A 16,075-nucleotide genomic window follows, 5' to 3' on the forward strand; every position below is an offset into this window, starting at 1 on the left:
GAAATATTAATATTTTTTCTTTCCATAAAACAAAGCGACTTTTATGATAATTTGTATGAAATGAACTTTATTGTTTACGCGGGTAAATAACTTTTCAAAAATAATAAATAGCCTATGTCACTGGCTGATAACATATATACTGATATTTCTATAAGGAAATGTATCTATGTCAACAGTTAAAATATATATTATAGTTTAACAATAATCAACGATTGTGTGCCACGAAAAAAAAAACAGATTTTGAATTATGACGAAACCAGTCATTTTGATCTAAAAACTAAACTACCGACTAACTCCGAATCGGTTCACAACTGACGGAGTTGAGGCAACAAACATAATAAAAATACGACCAAATCGAGAACTTCCTTTTTAAAGTTGGTTATAAAGATATTTACAGTGGTAAAGACAGTATTTTAAATATAGTAGACACTATTAATAAAATCTTATGGAAATACGCAAGAAACATAATGACGATGAAAATGATAAATAAAGAAATAATGCAAATATGCACATAATATGTTAAATAAATAAAGAATTAAGAACATCAAAAGAAATAAGAAGAAATAAAAGAATTAAGAGAAGAAAATAAGAAAATCATAATTTCAGCCGTTAACTGTCCAATGGTAAACTGCTGCTTAAATACATATATACATTTTTTTGTATACAACTTAGAATGGCAAACAAGCTGACGGCTCACCTTATGGAAAGTGGTAACCGTCGCCTATAGACATGAGCAGTAGCATGGACATAACAGAGTATACTGTTTCGCCCATGATACCCCCCATGCGTTGCCATTCCCGAGGACTCAGATGTTATTCCTCTGTACCCAGTAAATTCACGCCATATCCCACCCTTCAAACCGAAACACAGCCATGCAAACACAACTGCTTTACGGTTGAAACACGAATGGGTCAGAGGTACACAAGCAATCGACTTTTGTACAAAGTCTCCCTCTGGTATAATAATACATATAATAAATACATAAAATATTACTATAACAAACAATTAACTGTGTTAGAAGAACAAATAAAACAATCCATGACTCACAATTGTTTCCGATAACTATCGAGGCAAATCGATTTCGACTTGCAAGTTCATTATTCAATTTTAATTTGTAACACAATGCTCATACATAAAAAATGGATGTACTTTTATTTATATACTAGCGGCCCGTCCCAGCTTCGCACGGGTGGACATTTTTACATTTTAAAAAGAGGCCATTAAGGCTGCACACGCGACGGAAACTTAAAAATGGAGTAACTTCTCCCGTTTCCCAACATTTCCCTTCACTGCTCTGCTCCTATTGTTCGTAGCGTAATGAAAAATATACTATAACCTGCCCAGGAGTATGAAGAAAAATGTACCAACTTTTGTTAAAATCCGTCGAGTAGTTTTTGTTTCTATAACGAAAATACAGATAGACAGACAAAAATTTTACTGATTGCATTTTTGGCATCAGTATCGATCACTAATCACCGCCTGATAGTTATTTTGAAAATATATTTCATGTACAGAATTGACCTCTCTACAGATTTATTATAAGTATAGATTTACATTGTTATTAAAATTGTGAGTATGGAAATTAGGCTCCTTTCACAGTTTCTCTATAAGACGACGACAGCGCATATTCATCAAATAATTTCCACAAATTAGTCGGGTGGTCCTGGCATAGAATAGGCCTTCCTTTCCTGTAAGTGTCGCATGAGGCGACTAAGAGAACTTAATGGTAGAGGGATGAGCAGTAGCTCTTAAAACATCTCTAAAAGCCTAACTGCTATTGCCAACCGGCCTGCTAAGCGTGGCAACTACTGGCAAACTTCTTTATCCCTTAAATACCTAAAGTTTCAAATTTGATACCGGGGTTAAAAATCGCATTGGGCGCCTACAATCGATTTTAATATTTGGCTGTTTACATGCTACTAAATGTTTTTTTTTTTTTTTTTTCAAAGTAAATATATAAAATATCGTTTTGATTTTTTTACTGTTTTTCCCCGTTAGTAAACACAGTAAAGGGTACACTTATAATTTTTTTATTTGATTACAAAAATCAGGCTTTTAAGGGTTAATATAAATTTTAATTATATAAAAAGCCTTCGCGAGAAAAAAATCTTGAAACTTTTGAAACAGCACTGTAGGTGAGCATTTAAGTTCAAGCGTGTGACGATAAATTCCCTGACGATGGATTGGATTTATTAGTTTTTTTTTTTTATTTATTTTTTTATTATAATAACAAATAATTTATGACCTTGTACACAAAAAAATCTGACATCAAACATGACACAATTAGTATGGGAGTAAACCCTATAACCCTTTGGACTGCAAAAACTTGTTACCCTTTTTAGACTGGGGGGAAAGGGGATTGTTAGTAATGTCGTCTAACTGCCTCGATTTCAGCAATACAATACACCCTATCAGGTCGACCAATACGCGGTTCCCCCTGGAAACCATCGTGGTTAATTCTATGGAATTTGTCACGATTGACTAACTGACCTACTTTCATCGTCACCTATCATCCCTCACTGGTGCCCTGCCAGCGTATACCGATAGCGCGGGCAAAGTTATCATTTCATTATCATTCATAAAATCCAAAAAGAAAAAAAATTTTTTAAATTTTTTAAAGATACTGTCACACCAATAAATACTATCGAATCGAGAGATTCATTTTCGAAAGAGCTTAACAGTTCTCCGTACACTTAGTGATCGCGGCTGCACCGCGGATTCCCAACAGTCATGCTCGCTTGCACGTGCCAAAACGAGGTCTCTGTGCTAGGCTAGTCGAGAAAGGCGAGACGCGGGGGCAACGACCGCGGTGATATAATGAATTTATTTCGGCAGGGAGGCGTAATCGCACGCAGTTTGACACGGCCGTGGAATGCTTCCGTTTGCTTAGGGGTGCGAGCTTTCTACTATACCCTTTATAAACATTTTGAAAAGCTAACAAGCTGGATTTCGGCTTATTGCCGTTTCGAAATGTTTATGGTGATCATATAGGTGATATTGGCAAGACATGTGCAAACTGGGCAAATGCCTAAAACGGCAAAACGAGAAATATTTAATTTTTTTTACCCAGAGCGTAAACAGAGAAAATTAAAAAAAAAAAAAACCGTGAAGAGAAGTGTATGGGAGTCGTGTGGAGGTCGGCCTACACGAAATCTCTCTTGGATGTTTCGTAGCAATTAAATTTGTAGTACTAAGACTTAAGGGACTGCCGAAATGCACTGGAAGCTCAATTAGTTAGTAAAGACGTGGCCTAAGACTACAGATACGCTTCTATATAAACACGTTCCTTACGAATTCGTCACAAAAATCATTTATTCATTGGAAGATTTTTTAGTCCTTTACCGACTTCAATATGTTTCACCGTACCCTTCAATTCAACAAGCATATCTTAGGCATACACAATTCTTGAAAAAAATCTTGTTCAGTGAACACTAACTGCTGGATTTCACCATGATACACTGTTTCGGTTACACTCTGTATAAATGGTGTTTACAAATGTTCCGCAAACAATGTAATGGAGGATCCATTAAGAATAATCTCTGATAATAATATAGTGATAATCCTCGTTGACACATCCATCAACAGTACAAATCATTAAAAATAATATTTACAGGCCTTTGTAGGCTACTTTTCCCCTCTACTTCGTACGAGTGGATTTAAAAAGAAGAAAAATCAATAAAAAAAATACTTCTAGATGATGCAACAAGATAAAACACACCAGTTTTTAAATTAAACCTTCAGAAACACAACTGTGTATACAGTATCTAATATGACCGCCACTCGTCCAGATGATTGGGATGAAACTTTAGTTTGTGGCGGGTTGTACGGTGGTGAAAATCAGCAGCAGGTATCAATCCGAACAATTTCTCAGAACGCTCCCCATGATAAATTTGGTAGAAGATGCAGAGATGTAACATCTCTGCGCAGTTTCAGTGGGTCAAATCGGACAGTAATGTATTATGCATTACAAACTAAGATAAAAAAAAGGAACTAATCTTTCCTCTTTCTACTGGTACATACAGGTTTTTCATATATATTCCTTGCAAGGACAATAGACATAATATTGATACTAGTTTGAGCCCTACGGGTTTACTTTTGAATCTAATATAAATATCAATCTAATCTATTGCCAATGACAATTTTATAGTGCATCTATCTATGTCTATTATGTCTCTCTATCTATCAATTCGGGAGTGCGAAATATCTCAATTTCAATATCGATTTATTGGAATTTATTTAAATAGTAACCAAGCTGTTAATGAAGTAATAACTCTTTATTCGAATAAACGGAATGGAAACATTTTACAAGAGCGATTATCGTATCGCGGCACCCACGCGCAATCTAAGTTTCCCTCGAGAAGCTTTATCAATTTTACGTGCAAATCGTAAACCGCATGAAAAAACTTTTCATTCGGAACATAATCATTGTAAGTTTAATATCGCGTGGGAAGTTCGCGCAAGATAAAGGGACTAAAATAGTCACTCTACACGAAACATAATACGATATATTTCGTACAACCCGCCGAGTTTAATAGACACCCTACACTGAAGACGTTGTATTGAGAGTCGAGTACAATTTCATAGGCGGTTTATAAAAAACGAATAATATTACGATTCGGTGTAAAGCAGCTATTTTATCCACAAGGCTATCGTATTGTAATGCTTGATCTAGAATCTAGGTAGGAATGAGTTCCACTTCTATCTAGAACCGTTTGATTGTCTGACAGGTGTCTGGATCAATTTTATGGACTACGAATCCGCCTCCGCTTTGCTCGGATGCAATACGGAAATGTCCGACTTTTTCTCCAATATGATTTGTAAACTTCTATATTTCGCTACTTTATTTATATTTATAATATGGATTAATTTAATCAAAATGTAATATGTAAAGTGGAATCTGACTAATATAATAAAATTGTAAGCAAACGATGTCTGTACATGAAGAATTTAAAAAATTATATATCGACATGAGACAATAAGAAGCAATAGAAGATAAAATAATAATATTTAGAAATTTTGTCAGTGTGATGCCACAAAACTGAATGTGGTTTTCACAGCTGTGTTCCCAAAGATCTAACATAAAATCTGGTATGTTTTATCTTGTTACGTCATCTAAAAATGATGCATTTCATTTGTTTTTTTTTTTCTACTTCTGCAATCTACATATAGCAGGTAGATAGTTATCTATATTACTAGTTAGTAAACAATATAACTATACAATACAAAAGTGGTAAATGTAGGCAGAGATTTTAACTAACTTGATATGGTCACTCTATCTGTGAGAGGAGTCAAGTCTCCAGAATCGGTTCGTTTGCATGAGATGACTTGTGATGCAAGAAAAGGACAGAGGCTTTCGATACTCGGCTCTCTCTGCCTACTCCGCAAAGGAATTGGCATTAAAACAAATAGGTATAGGTTTCCCAAGCAATGAAAAAGGAAGAATAGAATAAAGTGTTTCTGAAATAGCAGTAACATAAGTAGAATTTATGTAATTTCATTAGCATTTGTCAAAAAGTTTCAGTTATTAGTTTTAAAAAACATTGTTACATGGAATTTTCATAAATATAAAACCACCAACATATGGGAACTACTAGACCCATTTAATATATACATAATAATACAATACAAACAATATACTTTGTTATGTCCATAGTACTGCTCTAGTCTATAGGTGATGGTTACCACTTTCCATCAGGTGGACCGTCAGCTTGTTTGCTGTTCTAAATTGCAAAAAAAAATATAATAATAATAGTTTTAGAAGAAAATAGTTTTGAAATTACCCCTGATTATAAATGACCCATTACGGTTAAAAAATAGCTGAGCTAATTTAGCTATTATTTATTTAAAACCGATCAAAATTTTTAGAATAAGAAAATATTTGCAATTTAGACAGGATGTCTGGGTCAAGTAGTTTACATACTAATACATTTGCTGCCACTCTTTATCCCCAAAGGGCAAGCTATGAATAATATATTTCCATATAATTATGACAATTAAAATACATTTATATGTGACGTTGTTTCATGGCCGGGGCATAGGATGGGATAGCCCTTCCTTTGCCTTAGATGTTGTAAGAAGTGACTAATGGAATTAAATTGTAGAAGGATGGGCAACAGAGTCCCTTTTAAAACATCACTAAAGCCTAACTATGGTTACCAATGTATCTGATAAGCATTGCAACTACTGGCAAAACCCCCCTTATTGTGGAAACTTATCTTCCGCAATGGATAGTTAACAGTTAGTATAGTATGATACCAATGTATGTACATAACATTGTGAAACATTATCTCAGACTTAAGGACTTTTGCATAGCATTAAACTTCCAACTTCGCCAATTATAAACCAATTTCATGGTTCTTATTATTATAAGAAGTATAAATATATACATACAAAAAGACTTACTCTTATGTTGGTCTTGTTAAAATTTTTTTATGCAACTTAAAATAGTAAACTGTCCACTCGATGGAAAGCAAGTACTATCACCTATAGACATGAACAGTACCATAGACATAATGATATGGAAATAATGAAATTGTGCAATTATGTTAAGTATACTTTAATAAAAAAAGTTATTGGAAGTGGAAAATGAATTGATTTGTTCAAATTATAGCATTAATTTGCATTAAATTATTACAAATATCCAGATACAGAAAACATTGGTCGGACCTCCACTATAGCTGATGTAATAAAATGTACCTTCTGCATGCACAACGCATGATGTACCAAACATATTGAAATGGAAACTACACTCACCTGTATATCTTGCTAAAGTCATATAAAACGATAACGCCCCTATGGACGAGAGCTGGCGAATGGGATGAATTGTTGATCCTGGCTTCGAAGAAGCTGACACCAGGAAAACACGGCCTCGCGACACGCCGGGCGCGCCAACCTGTCACAAATATGATAATACTACACTATCAAATGGATTTCCCATTATAACAATCCAACTACACATTAATCGCGGATCTATTTACTTCTCTAACCAATTTCTACAGCACAAATGTACGCACCAGCTGGCAAAAACGTGGTGAGAACGGATTAAACTTGCTATATATACGTAAGTAAATATAGGTTTCAAGATATTCGATATTACGTAGGTACCTTCCACTGTCTATGCTATGACGGAGCGCTGCAACGTGCTTGATTATTTTCCGAATATAGGAGAAGCACAACTAGAATACGATTTTAATAATACAAACGAACATAAAATAAATCAAGATTTTTCATCAAAACCGACACGTTTCAAGAGATAAAATGACGACAGAAAATAAATGAAAATGTAAACTTTCTTATGTTTCTGGAACTGTTCACACCGGAAATGAATAAGTTTTTAAATTTGATAAATAGACTGAAACATGTCGTTGATAGTGTGAATGTTTCTTACAATAATATTTCATCGCTACTTATTGAGATGCGAAATTATTTTAAAAATTTATAAGTGAATGACAAATTTCTGGATGAAAGATACAATTATCAAAAAAATTTGTTAAAAAATTGGTAAAAAGAAATATATATTATTTTAAAACTACATTGTCTATGGTCGATAGTAGAGCATGAATAGAGGTGTAATTATTTAAATACTTTAAATTATTATAACATAAAATTGAAACCAAATTTCATTTTAAAGACTTCATAGAAAAATATCTGTTTTGAAGTTCTCGATGTGAGTAAGCAATACTTTACCACATATGATTGTATAAGTCGTAAAAGATAACAAATCTCTGTAATGTGTAAACGAGATGGAAAACACAAAAACATTATAATCGATATATTGTCCCCAATAAGGAAGTGATTGTTAGTAATGCAGACTATCAGTCGCATTCCTAGTAATATAACCTGTTAGGTCAACCTCCACGTGGTTCCCCCTGGAAACTATAGTGCTGAAATCCTGATGTATTTATTACGATGGGCCAACTGATCTGCCTTTCATCTCACTCACTCAGGGATGATAGATCCCTCATTAATACCCCGCTAGCACAAACTGTTAGTGCAGATAGGGTTACCAATCTATTGTCAACGTTATTGCTATGTGCTACATACATACAAATAATTTTAATTATTTAGCAACGAGCATAAATATTTAAAAGCGGGGGAAGTTTGGTTAGCACTGAATAAGCGAAGCTTTTAAGGTTAAGCACAAATAATTTTAAACATAATGTACAGAGGCGAGTTTATCTCTAATAAGAGATTTCTTCCAGCAAAACCATATACATATGCCAATGATAATATGAGATGTTAGTTTTCACTATCAATGGAAATATTAACATAACAATATGTGCGGACATAATTAGAGTAATAATAATACATTTAATATAAAAGTATAATTATTTTTTAGTTATTAAAAAAAAGAAATATTTGGAGCATAGTGCAATAATGATTTGCTATTATTGTTATAATTAAACTATAAATTTTATTTCTGACACGCCTGATTAATGTTTAAATAAATCGAAATGCAATTATTATTTTCTATTTACACATTTACGAATCCTATTTCTATTTAATTAAATTCTAATTTTAGAGACTGGTTTAGAGAAATTGCATTTCAGTAAATTTTTATTGTATAATTTAATGATGCATATTTATGGTACGCCGAAAAAAAAAATCTTTTGACAGTTAATTGACATTGACCATTCGACATGTCCTTTTTGTGACAGCTGATTGCACGGTTTTATGAATGAGTTTTCATCGATGTTGTAATAAAATAATATTTTTCGTATCTTTTAAATAATACGATATATTAAAATATATTAAGTGCATTGAGAATTTGTTTAATCGTCTATTAAATATGGTATGCGTAGTAACTTAATTTTCTTGATTATCTTTTTTTAGGTTATGAGCCATTCTTATTGTGAATAAAATTGATGAAAATATAATATTTTCAGCATTCATGTCGACAGATACTCTATAGTTCAGCGCGGTGGAAATGTGCTTTACCGCTTAATATAAAAACCACGGTTCTTTCAAAATCAGATCAGGTTAGTTTGTATATACCTATCTGTATTTTACTTATAATACATCGCTTACTGTTTTTTACGCTTGGTATTTAATTTATTTAATAAAAATATATTCATAAACTCTACACACAATTCAGTGTTTACTATCAAAATATGAATTAAAAATATAATTATTAGATATGTATATATTTTTGATATATCACTCCTGGTTTTTTGGAGTAGTTAGTTAGCAGTAGACCAAAATACCTTAATATATAAACACTTTGTAAGTACTATTTATATCAACAATAGTTTTGTAAAACTTGTTTTTATCTGGTATTTGTATTATTTTTTTTATATTAAATCGGTTATGTAATAATTGATAAATGCTTTAATAGACCTGAAAATAAAAATTCTAATATTAATGTACCTAATTTAAATGTTCAGACATTTAATTGATATTTTATGTATAGTTTAATTAATTTATTTTATTTATATGCTTTTTATACATTTACTTTTAATATATTATATCAACTTATAACAAAAATAATATATAATATGTATACAACAATAATGTAATAACAATCATGTTATATTAACTATAACAATAATAGCTTATTATTTTACATGAAAGATAATTATTGGGCTATATTTATTTATGTATTCATATTTAAATGAAAATATAAAAAAAATATAGTTATCAAATTCAATACAATATATTAATTTATCTAAACTTCTGCACTGCATGTTTTAAAGGAGACAGAAATTAACATGATTTAAGTAAACAATGTAATGTATGTAATGTATAAGTAATAATTTACCTGAATTATTTTGACATTTTATTACAATAGTTTGTGTAAATGATTACATATATTTAAATAACTTTATTGACTACCATTAATTCCACCTTTTGTATCAGAGTATTATATAAAAGGTGGACTTAATGCTACTAGCATTGTTTACCAATCAATCTTTTAATTCCTGTTACTTATAAAATTAATTTATCTTGCTATTATTCTATCTGTGTAAAGTTGGGGTGGATCGCTAGTGATTAACTTATTTACTTAAAAATATAATTTTAGTTGTCACTACAAGAATGTCGCTTTTACTCTGCACGAAAAGGTTTCTTCTCATCTATCATCGAAAACATCAAAGAGGATATCGCTAAGAATAAAGAGATGAAGGAAAACATAAAGAAGTTTAGAGAGGAAGCACAGAAATTAGAAAACTCTGAAGCATTGCAGGTAAAATTATTGTAATTTCTATTTAAATATACTTTTTGTATTATATCCTCAACATTGTTATCAATTTGAAGTTAATTAATAAGGTTAATTTCTAAAAACATAAAAAAAAATTAAAAAGCTCTTTATATTGTAAAAAAAAAAATATTGTAAAGTATGGGAAATATAATAATAATAGTTAATTAATTTCTTTATTTCATACCACAGTTCAAAGAAAAAAACAACAAGTGATTCAACAACTTAATCAGTATTTCTGTAAATACAGTACTTTTACATTTATAATATTAGCAGACTAAGTAAATAATTTACTTACCTATTTAGTTACTTAGTTACACTTAGTTGCACCATTTACAAAAACACCAAATACTTTTTGCTTAATACTTACTTATTGTTTTACAGGCAGCGCGGAGAAAGTTTCAAGCAGTGGAATCTGAAGCATCTAAAAGCTCTGAAGTATTCAAAGAAACATTGGAAGGCATTAAAGGCAAAATGGAACATGTCATCGAAGAAGCCAGTAAAACAGAAATTGCCAAGAAAGCAGGTATATAACTCAGAAATGATATTAATAATTGAATATATGTTACTGAAAGGGACAAATGAAAGGAAGACTTATCAATGGGAGATTTTTATATAAAAGTCGCCTGCATAAGTGCGTGTGTACTATTAGTGTTTTTGCTACAGTTATTTGCATGTCTATATTTTTGGTTTGCATGGTAAGATTTGACTGTGTAATCACATGGTGTAAATTGAGGAGACATAGGCAGGAATGGTTATAGAACCTGAACTATGACAAATATGTGAAACTGCTTCAGACTACATGCTAATATAATTGCTGCCCCATGACAGCCCCATTGCTAGCAATATGCCCTATTAGGTCGACATCCACGCGGTTCCCCCTGGAAACCATTGTGAACAATTCTTGTTGAATTAGTGCGTACGATGGGGCAAACTGACCTGCTTCATCCTCACCTATCATCTTTCACTGGTGCCCCGCCAGCGTATCCCGATAGCGCAGGCGTTACCATTCCATTATCACCCATTAAAAAAAATATATAATTAAGCCTCACACTTATAGAATTTCCAAAAAGCTATTTATTGTTATTGGTTTTATTGGTATTATTGTGTTATATATATATATATATATATATATATATATATATATATATATATATATATATACTGCTATTTATATATAGGTCATGGTGACCACTTACTAACATGTGGATTGTTTTACCAAACTGCATATTTATTTTCCAGGTAAAATCTCAGAAGACATATCTAAATCCGCAAAGGGTGCTGCTGAGAGTTTAGCTGATAAAAGTCAGAAGCTGGGACAAACATCAGCATTCAGAACTATATCTCAAGTTAGTACTGCTTACATTCAAATGCTTAGGATTAATACTGTACTAAGTTATTCTTTTCTATTGTTTCACTCTCTTCTTATATATTTGTATATCGTTTAAATAAATACATATTTAATTCTATGAACCATATATCACACTGTGATATGAGAGTACTCTAAAAATTTCAATTTAATTTTCTTTTTTATACATACATACATATCTGTCACGCCCGTCTCCCATTAGGGAAGGCAGAAACAATGGAATGCCAAATGCTTCGATTCAAACAAACCTCTTCGCTTCTGCCACATTCATCAATCTTTTCATACACGCTCGCCGGTTACGGGTACTTTTAATTTGGCCCTTCTTCAGCACGTCGTCTATTTGGTCAACATACGTCCGTCTAGGGCGGCCCCTACCGACATCTCCATTCATTCTTGCTCGATATATCTCTTTCGTAATTCTTCTTTTTATATTTAATCTCTTATAGTTTTTTTATACCATGAAGGTGCTAAATAAACACACAGCCCGTCTGTTGGTAAACTGTTACTATGGCCTATGGACGCCTGCAACACAATGGGAGTCAAGTGTGCGTTGCTGACTTTAAACCATGATAGTTAAATAATCATAACTGACCATGTGGCTCCGACATAGGAAAACGGCTTTTAACTGTCCACTGCTGAACATAATCCTTCCCCTTCGGAGATTTTGCCAGTAGTTGCCATGCTTGGCAGGCGGATTGGCAACCACAGTTAGGCTTTAGATATGTTTTAAGAGGGATGCTGCTGCCCATCCCTTGCCCTCCCTTAATCGCCTCTTACGACACCCACGAGAAAGGAAAGGGTGATATTCACATTTTTCCATATAAATTTCATAATAAAACTTTATACATAAAAAGTAACTCGAGAAATAAATTTAATAATAATAAAGAAGTCATTTGAGCCTTGTAGTTATTAATAGGAAGTTTTTTTATACAATTTAGAATGACAAACAACACAGCCATGCAAACACAATTGCTTCACGATAGAATTTCGTTTCATTAGAAATGAACGAAATAAAATCGACGTTAAATTGTATGTTTTTTTGCAGGCTACTCAAGTAGTGAAGAACGAAATATCGACGCGAGGGCTCGAGGGCCGTGTGTACACCTCACCAGTCGCGTTACGGAAACGTGTCGAGGTAAATATGTTTTTGTATTATTCACTAGCTGTATCCCGCGTCTTCGCGCTTGTAAATAGGTACCTTAAATATCTTTTGTGCTAAGTTGGGATATAACTTAACCATGTACTAAATTTCAGTCACATCTGTTTACCGGTTTTTGTATGATAGAGTAACAAACATTCAACTATTCTTAAAAACTATTGAAGGAGAAGGGATTGTTAGTAAAACGGACTACCAGTCTCATTGCTTGCAATATACCCTGTCAGGTCGACCTCCCCGTGGTCCTCCGTGGAAACCACCGTGCTGAATGCCAGGTGTATTCATTACGGTTGGCTACCTGACCTGCCTTTTCATCCTCAATTATCATCTCTCACTGGTGCCCCGTCAGCGTATACCGTTAGCGCAGGTAGGGTTACCATTCCATTACCATCCATTAAAAAAAATGGTGTTATTTCAATACATTGCCCATTACAATCCGGATTAAATATCATAATCATTCATACAATTTGGCTAAAGCGCCTTTTTTGTAAATTTTAATATTATTAAATATTAAAGATTTGGTATTTTGTATGTATGTTTGTAATGGTTAAATTCGATAACAACTTGTGTAATTCTTTTACATATACAAAGCTATATTGTCAGCGAGCAACGTAGGTTATAAACTATTTTTGTAAAATTAGAGATCTCTAGGAAAATTTGTATTGGAACAAACTATAAGATGTCTTGAAGAGCAGTAAATATTGTATTTGCCTTGTGAGATAGTATGGTTTAATTCAGTCCTCTATATTCAGCAGTGGGCATCCGATTACTGAATTTAATGTACTTACCAGAGGGAGACTTTGTACAAAAGTCGTTTGCTTGGGTACCTCTGTCCCATTCGTGTTTCAACCGTGAAGCAGTTGTGTTTGCATGACTGTGTTTTGGTTTGAAGGGTGGGATATGGCGTGAATTTACAGGGTACAGAGGAATAACATCTGAGTCCTCAGGAATGGCAACGCATGGGGAGTATCATGGGCGAAACAGTATATTCTGTTATGTCCGTGGTACTGCTCATGTCTAGGCGACGGTTACCACTTTCCATCAGGTGGGACGTCAGCTTGTTTGCCATTCTAAGTTGTACAAAAAAAATCCGCCAGGTGGCGTCCGATGACCGCACGTTCGCCCCCGATACCGAGACGCTGGGCGTGGAGCTGCACAGGGACTCCAAATTCTACCAGCAGTGGGAGGACTTCAAGAATAACAACCAGTATGTGAACAAGGTATGTGCACCATTTTTTTATTACAATAAGGACAGCGTTGTATCTATGTTTGTACAATGCAACAGAAGGTACTGCTCATGTCCATAGGCGACGGTTACCACTTTCCATCGGGCCGTCAGCTTGTTTGCCATTCTTCGCGGCTCACATTTGGCCACAACAGAATATCAGTGTTTTGCTCTTTTTAGGGCAAAGCAAAAAGCTGAGTTGTGGCCATTTTGTATTACTGTGGCACACGCATGAAGAAAAAAAAATTTTTTACTAATTTTATGCATTCTGATTTTGTTTTTGGTTTTTTTTATCTTTTGTACATGTATCTTTTTTATCTTTTTTCACTTTGCTTTTATCTTCTGCTGTTTGTGTGCTGTAAGTGATGCAAATAAATTATCTATCTATCTAAGTTGTATAAAAAAAAAGAAGTATCACAAGCTTGTCTATCTTATACAAATTTTGGACTACAATACCCAGTCATTGCAGTAACATTTTTCATACATACATACATGCAATCTTAGACTTATATTGTTTTAATTTAGCAGTTATTTAAAAACTAGCCGAGCTTGTGACTTCGCATGAGCAGAATAAATGTAGCATACGTTCTTTTCTATGACAAATATTGTATGTCAATAAAACCCTAAAATGTAACGAACAATCTCACTTTAATATTTTTAATATTAATAAGGATAAATTGTTTATAGTTTAATGTTATTATATATAACAACGACTGGATTAATTTACGTGAATTTTAGTCGAGAATGCTCGACTAGTTTGGGACCATCAGGGACCTTTAGGTATGAGTAGCCGTGAAGTGCGCGCGAGCCTGACTGCGCACCCCGGCCAAGATTCACGACTAAGGATCCTGGATGATCCCAAACTCAACTAGAATACACCTTTTTTTATATTACTGAGGTGGCAAATAAGCATACGACCCATCTGATGGTAAGCGGTTACCGTAGTCTATAAATGCCTGCAATACCAGGGACATTACTCTGGCGTTGCCGATTCTGAAAAACCTCTTTATCATTTTTTTTTGAAGTATTCCATGCTGTAGTCTCTTAGAAAAACCTCGACATGAATCTCATTTATAACCTGAGCGTTCGTGGGAGGAAACATTTCTAAAACTGCGCTGTACGCGACCATCTAGGCTCTAAGGTATAGGTTCTAAGTTAATCCGGTCCTTGTTATATTAAAATATAATGTATTTTAACGAAAAATTTAACAATAAAATTATTAAAGGTATTAGATTGGAAAATAAAGTACGAAGAATCGGATAACCCAGTGGTTAAAGCTTCGAGATTCGTTACCGAGAAGGTGGGCAATCTATTCGGCAACCTATTCGAAAAGACTGAACTGTCGAAAACGTTGACGGAGATATGCAAGATCGACCCCAACTTTACCGCCCAGAAGTTTTTAGAAGACTGCTCCAACGATATCATACCGAATATCCTCGAAGCCATGGTACGGGGCGACCTCGAGATACTGAAGGACTGGTGTTACGAAGGTGTCTACAATATCCTGGCGACTCCGATAAAACAGTGCAAGCAGTTCGGCTACCGTCTGGACTCGAAGATCCTCGACATAGAGCAGATCGAACTAGTCATGGGCAAAATGATGGATCAAGGTCCAGTTTTAGTTATAACATTCCAGTCGCAACAAATAATGTGCGTGCGAGATGCCAAGAACACCGTGATCGAGGGTGACCCGGACAAAGTCATGAGAGTGAATTACGTGTGGGTACTGTGCAGGGACCCCCAGGAACTGAACCCCAAAGCCGCCTGGCGGTTACTCGAATTGTCGGCAAACAGTGTAGAACAATTAATTTAGGTGTAACTGTATGTTAAATATTTATTAGTTGAATTAAATCGTTGATAACTAGATATGGTTTTAGTAGAATTTGACCAACCCAAGCCCTCGCGGCTAAAGGCTTATTTTACTATCAAATATGTATTATTATTATTGAAAGACGGACGTTTTCATACAGAAAAATCTATGACACTGCGACCTTTCCAAAATCTATAATATGTATGTATGTATGAATATGGTATATATATGTAATCAACTCAAGTGAATTCGTCATTTCGCCAATTCGTCTTCGCAGCCATTGGCATATCCTATCTCTTCCTTTACTAACTCCTATTCATTCT

At 33.8% G+C, this 16,075-nt stretch overlaps 2 protein-coding genes across 5 annotated transcripts in view; one reads left to right on the forward strand and one right to left on the reverse strand.

Annotated features, from left to right (window-relative positions):
- LOC113519525 (eukaryotic translation initiation factor 5) overlaps positions 1 to 7,331 on the reverse strand; it is a 42,891-nt gene extending 35,560 nt beyond the window's left edge. Inside the window, exons 1-2 of one of the 4 annotated variants that reach the window (XM_052892659.1) lie at positions 7,105 to 7,331; positions 6,754 to 6,892 (exon numbers count right to left, since the gene is read on the reverse strand). The gene's annotated coding sequence lies outside the window, so the exon portion shown is untranslated. Of the gene's footprint in view, positions 1 to 6,753; positions 6,893 to 6,977 lie in introns of all 4 variants that reach the window. The other 3 variants (XM_052892660.1, XM_052892661.1, XM_052892662.1) reach the window with 3 other exon arrangements.
- Positions 7,332 to 8,638: 1,307 nt separating this feature from the next.
- LOC113512270 (mitochondrial import inner membrane translocase subunit TIM44) lies at positions 8,639 to 15,806 on the forward strand. Its single transcript, XM_052892663.1, has 8 exons — positions 8,639 to 8,791; positions 8,886 to 8,978; positions 10,019 to 10,180; positions 10,577 to 10,718; positions 11,435 to 11,541; positions 12,607 to 12,696; positions 13,815 to 13,937; positions 15,168 to 15,806. The coding sequence occupies exons 1-8, from the start codon at positions 8,789 to 8,791 to the stop codon at positions 15,753 to 15,755; spliced, it is 1,308 nt and encodes a 435-aa protein (XP_052748623.1). The 5' UTR covers positions 8,639 to 8,788; the 3' UTR covers positions 15,756 to 15,806.
- Positions 15,807 to 16,075: the final 269 nt, after the last annotated feature.

The sequence above is a fragment of the Galleria mellonella genome, unplaced genomic scaffold, assembly GCF_026898425.1.
Source record: "Galleria mellonella isolate WM207_F2 unplaced genomic scaffold, CSIRO_AGI_GalMel_v1 utg1634, whole genome shotgun sequence".
In the NCBI taxonomy this organism is placed as follows: Eukaryota; Metazoa; Arthropoda; class Insecta; order Lepidoptera; family Pyralidae; genus Galleria; species Galleria mellonella.